General features: G+C 43.1%; 1 protein-coding gene across 1 annotated transcript in view; it reads right to left on the minus strand.

Moving 5' to 3' along the window:
- Nucleotides 1-6,012, minus strand: part of SLC9A7 (solute carrier family 9, subfamily A (NHE7, cation proton antiporter 7), member 7) — a 37,787-nt gene that overhangs the window by 24,483 nt on the left and 7,292 nt on the right. Inside the window, exons 7-10 of the mRNA XM_009085180.1 lie at nucleotides 3,981-4,086; nucleotides 3,532-3,620; nucleotides 3,306-3,419; nucleotides 799-910 (exon numbers count right to left, since the gene is read on the minus strand). Of these exons, the coding sequence (XP_009083428.1) occupies nucleotides 799-910; nucleotides 3,306-3,419; nucleotides 3,532-3,620; nucleotides 3,981-4,086 (421 nt within the window). The remainder of the gene's footprint in view (nucleotides 1-798; nucleotides 911-3,305; nucleotides 3,420-3,531; nucleotides 3,621-3,980; nucleotides 4,087-6,012) is intronic.

A 6,012-nucleotide genomic window follows, 5' to 3' on the forward strand; every position in this document is an offset into this window, starting at 1 on the left:
ACATATCCCCCTGCTCCCCTGCACCCCATCATGAAACTTCACTAGCAAGGACAGGCCATGACATTTGGCCATCTGCAGACTCCTCATGTAGGGGAATCTGGTCCTGTTCAAGCAACCCCTGTTCAACCTGCAGCAGGTTACACAGGACCACCTTCAGATGGCTTCTGAATATCTCCATGAATGGAGATGTCACAGCCTCTCTGGGCAACCTGTGCCAATGCCTGGACATCATAAAAAGCATTTCCTGATGTTCAGAGGGAAAAACTTCCTGCGCTCCAGTTTGTGCCCCCTAGTCCTATAACCAGGCACCACTGGAAATATCCTGGCTCTATCCTCTTTACATCCTCTCGTGTACAGAGGCTCCCTTGGAACTTTTTGAGGATGCACATGTTTAGACACACACTCCATAATTTGCTTTAAAAGACAAACTTAAAAATAAGCCTTGATTTTTTCTGCAGACACTTGTTTCTACACAACATGTACATCACCTCAGCTAGACATGGCCACGTAGAAGAGATACATCCCAATTGCCCCATCCCATTAGATGTGCCTCAGATGAAAACACTATTCCCACAGGAGGTACTACTTGCTGTGAGCAGCTAGCATTTCAACACTCACTCATCCCAGACATGACACCTTCTGGAAAGACTGAGAGATACTGCTTGTTGCAACAAGCCATCCTATAATCCTTCCATTTAGGATGCATGACCATGGGTTATAAAAGCAGAAGGTAGCACTATCAATTGCTTATGAGTTAAAAATAAAACTTGTTGCATTACCAAGCATTTTCGCTCTTACCTGAAAACATCATCATGTGCTGAAAGCTCCAGCTGATCTTATGCCTTCGGCCCAAATTCAGCAAGAAGGAGAGGGGGTAGATATGTGCAGCTCTACCAAAAAAGATTGCAACCTGTTCACAGCTGAGGGTTAAGGATTTCTTTTCCTGAGGTGTGCACTTTTGGGTACCTGGCTTTAACGTGAAGCTTTTGTTTAGTGAGAGGTTTGCCTCACGATATCAAGTGTCCTTATATCTGCCTATCTAAAGCAGATTTTCACTATTATGTGCATACAGAACTCATTGCACAGAATGCAAATTTCAACTCAAATATTTTCTCAAAAGTTTTCTAATGCATAGTGAAATTATACCTAGAATTAAAATGACCAATTGTACAAATGAAGACTTTTCTTTGAAAATTCTCACTTTAAACAACTGTCACCACCACGATCTGATTCTGTGTTTCGGACCAACAGAGATGCAATCCTACATGCAGAGGGAAAACAGACTTAAGACATGTGGCCACACCATTGTGGCTCCTGCAGAGTCAAAACCTCTGACTGGCTGGCAAGCATTTAAGACTACAGAGTTACTAAGATTATAAATCCAAAAGCCACTTGTCAGGACTAGAATGCAGTTCAAATAGAGTACTGAAAGAGTATTGCAGAAATTCCTAACAGTAGGTGGTAGCATCTTCCCTCCCTCACTTTGGTGCAAAACACCCTGTGGTTCCAGTGGAGAAGCAGAAAACTGAATACACTCTCCACTGCCTAAGGAACACTTTGGGACCAGCTCGAGTGGTGTGCTGAAACCCTCTGAGACACCAGCACAACCAGAAGCCCACCCAACACTGATAAGGCGCTGGGATAAGAACATTAGAAGAATGAAACAGCTCTTATGGAATAAAAACCCTCCCAAACATATAAGAGGTCTAAACACCACTGTTGCTGTTGCTAGAGCTAAAATAAAGCAATACTGTCTGCAGGAAATTATGTCTCTAGGAAAGGAAGATTTTGATTATTACGTTGTACAATAAGCATCACATAATTATTCCAAACAATTTTTCTAGCAGCCCTGTTATGCAGTCCTTTTCAGGACTGCAGAGATCAGATATTACAAGTCATTACAACCAATGTGTGTAGGAATAATGGCTCAGGTTTTGTCAATGACGCTGAGGCTTCTACCTCTGCCTTTGCTGTCCAGCCTTTCTCTATCAGCAGCTAATTACGACTCCACATTTCACCCCTGCAAGTTGTTAACTCAATGGGGACTGTAGCTGTTGAGGCAAAATGTGAGTGCTAGTATTAGCTGTCCTCATCACACAGGTAGAGAAACACTGAAGAGACAACAGAGGTTAAGTGCAAAGGTAGAAAAAGATGTGGAAAATGTAATAAAAACTAGGTAGGTTGGGAAAAAAAGTAACAAGTACTGAAAACAAACCCAAGACAGATTGCATAACCTGAAAGAACATGCAAGACCACACCAAAGATGAAAAATTGCTGTGCTTAGTATACCAGATGCAACTATTCTGTTCATGTCTTCATCTGATGGCTGCAGGGCTCTGGAGCATTTTTTTAGGTCAGAAGAATGGATGTGAGGCAACACAGGAGAAAATTTATTACTCTTTCAGAAAAAAGTAAATGACCAAAGGAAAATAAACTGATAAATCGTGAAAAGCAGTACAAATCTGAGCAAAAACAGCAGAAAGGAGGAGACATATAAATATGTCCTTCCACTGGGTTTTATCTCCATTGCCAATAGCCCTACTCCTGCAATAGGCAGAGGGAAATCAAGAATGGAAGACTAGTTCCCATTGCTTCATGCACACTCCTAATTATGCTGAATGTTCAAGCACCAGAAATACAGTGAAGAAATAGTTGCACAATCCATTTTCACGGGGGCAGGATGCAGAGAGGAACTAGCAATTCCTAGCTTACATGAGTGTGATTATAGAAAAGTGTTCAGTTGTGGGGAATTTGAGTGCCAGGTACCAACTCAGCCAGGAACACCAGAACTCTTCGGTGTGTACCATTCATGTCATGGTCTGCACCACAGCACAGTTCCTTCCTCCTCCCATCACCTCGGATCCTGACCTTACCCTTTGGGGCACTGCTCACAGATAATCTATCCACCCACAGTCCTCTTCCTGTACTTGAGGTTTGTTGGCTTTCTTAAGAGATCATAGAGTGTGAAGAGAAAATTGATCCTTTTCTAAGCCTCCAATGTTCAAACACAAAAGCAACACAAGCAGTGTTGGCTATCAATGGCCAAATCACACAGCAAAGCATATTCGTTCATTTGTCTAGTGAAATTATAGGACTTCTAAGATTGCTCAGGTACAGAGCCAACAACTGTGTGGCACAGAGGCCTTCAGGCTTTGATGTAAGGTGTAACCAAAGATTGTTCTCAAAGGCCTGCAACATATCAGGGAAACTCAGGCCAGCCACCATTCTCTTCTGGTAAAGCCAACAGACATCACAAGTTTTCGGGCACATAATAGAGAAAGCTCACATAACGTGAAAAAGGATACAAAAGCTCCAATAATGAAAACTGGGCTGAATATGTGTTTCTGGAAAGTAAACAGTGCCAAACCCATGTAAGAAAATATGAAGTTCTCAGCCAGGAAGTGCAATACCTCGAAGAGCTAGGGAGAAAACAGTCCCATGTTAAAGGCCAAGCAAAAAAGATGCTGCAGCAACAACAGTACATGGACTACTGTAGCAATACCCTGTACAACAGGTAAAAGACATCCTTGCCTGCTTAGTGCGACTTCTTGATTCGACTGACAAGTTATTGTATGTATAATGTGCCTGGGTAATTCCACAGAAGAGCACAGCCACAACACCTGTGAACAGAACCACACGTGGGAATCAGCCTGGTGACCGTGAGCTCAACACATTTTCCCTTCCCAAGTTCCAACAAATATACACATGATTCTTAACTTTGAGATTTTACGCACCTTATATTCAAATGAGTTAGATTCCAGGTTGGGGGAAGTGGTTTTTGAACCAAACCACTGCTCTTAAAAAAGCCTCTGTTACACAGTGAGCCCTACTTTCTATGACATTTCACAGAACATTAAAAGGAAGCTTTAACCACAAACATCGTGTTTCTTACTGAAAAGTGTTAACGAGAAAAAGTGGAAAAAGGGCTGCTAAGATGGACAGGACTTCTGTTTCCATATGCTTGAACCCCAGCAACTCACCAGTAAATCCACAAGCTTCTGCAAGCAAGAAAGTGCTCCAAGACATCAGGAAGAAGAGAGCCGTTTCCAGCAGCGGGAAGCAGTGCAACTTGGTAAACTTTGTCACGTTAGGTCACTTGTTAAGGGATCAAAAAGAAATCCTTTGGCTTCTCTGTACCCGGTATGGATGAAAAACACGTTTATGCATTAAGAACCAATGCTAGGTGGAAAACTAAACATTTTTAATGCTGAAAAACATTAATTCCAACGCATTAAGACAAACTTCAGAATCAAGGTCTCCCCTTGCAACAGTCAGTTTTGGATGGTTTTGCTGCATATCCATGGCATAACCATGGCTCCACCTCTTAGAGACAATCCTATCTTACTCTGTGTTACCCTGCAAAGTGCTAGCAAGGAAGGGATATACACCTGGTGCTCCTGTTACACTGTGTGTCTTGGGTTTTCAGGGTTTTGGTGGGCAAAGGATGTTTGGTTGCCCCTGACATCCCCAATAAAGAGTCCCCTCCCTTCCATCTTTAACTAAAGCATAAAATACATTCAGAAGCATTTAATTCACAAGGCTGTCTGGACTATGGTAACTCTTAAGATGACATATATTTATGAGAATTTGTCTGCTCAGATTTGTTAATAAGTCTTCCAGTATACGTGGCTACTTCAGTGCTTTTGAGGCAAAGCAAAAGTCCTGCCTATGACAAAATGTATTTCCTCTCTTTGTGCTGATGTGTTTTACAGAAAAAGCCAACTCAGAGCAGCTCAGTCATTCAATGGAAAGACCAAACAAGTTCACAGAATCATAGAATCAACCTGGTTGGAAGAGACCTCCAAGATCATCGAGTCCAACCCTACCGTGGTCACTAGCCCATGGCACCAAGTGCCACATCCAGTCTCAGCTTGAAAACCTCCAGGGATGGTGAATCCACCACCTCCCTGGGCAGCACATTCCAATGCCTGAGCACTCTCTCTGGAAAAAATCTCTTCCTCATATCCAACCAAAACCTCCCCTGGCAGAGGAGAGCAAAACTTGAGGAACGTCAAAACACACACACAGTCAGCAATTCATACAGCTACTGAAGAAGTGGAACAGATTTCAGTAGTGCTAAATCTAGCTCTTCACATATGACAAAAAAAAAAGTTGCTCATATATTTATAGAATTATTTTGGTTGTTTTTTCCTTAGCATTACCCTGGCAGCAGGTAAGCACTGAACAGCACACTGTATCTGAGGTGCAGGCAGCTATGCACAACCCTGGTCTTAGCTAAAAGGTGACAACTAGCATAATCTTCTCTGATATCCAAGTGGGAAGACAGAAAGAGCACCCTCCTGTCCTCATATGACAGCAATCAGTACCTCAATGGACACATCAAGGCTGCACCATCGTCCACCACTGCTCTCCACGTGTAACACAGCTGCATCCTGGGGTTTCTGCACGTTCTCTTTAGACTACACAGGCTAAAGCTAGTGACAGCACTGCTGCTGGGGCACTTAGGACTTAATAAGAGATAGCAATGTTAAAAGCAATGAGCAGCACCATTTGTAAGAGGAAATTCGCAGGTCTTGGGAGGCCTCGACTGCCTCCTGACCAACACCAGAGGAAAACAGCTGGGAGCATTTCAGTGGGAGCCTGGTGAGGGTGAAGCAATCCTGAGGCCAGATACCCACTCACACCTCCTTCCTGGTGACAATCCCTGCTGACTTGGGCTAGGGCAAACAGGTACTTCAGACACAGCCTCAGCTGTGACCTTACTTTGTCAGAAGGTTGCCTTCAAAACAAAAGCCCAAAGCATCATTAAAAAACCTAAGAAATTATTCTCCATGACAGTTGGAATTAGACTAAATATGAAACTCAGCTTTTTTTTAAACTGCAGTTAACTCTCCACAGAAACCATCTCTAAAACTTCTGAGCTCAGCTGAACTCTCCACACACCCCCCAAACAGACCTATTTTCTAAGCTGATGCTGCTGAAGCAGTAACATCCACCATAGCAGCCACAGAACCCAAATCCCCACAGAGCACTCAGACAACCCCAGTGCTG

Source organism: Acanthisitta chloris, unplaced genomic scaffold, assembly GCF_000695815.1.
Source record: "Acanthisitta chloris isolate BGI_N310 unplaced genomic scaffold, ASM69581v1 scaffold29130, whole genome shotgun sequence".
NCBI lineage: Eukaryota > Metazoa > Chordata > Aves > Passeriformes > Acanthisittidae > Acanthisitta > Acanthisitta chloris.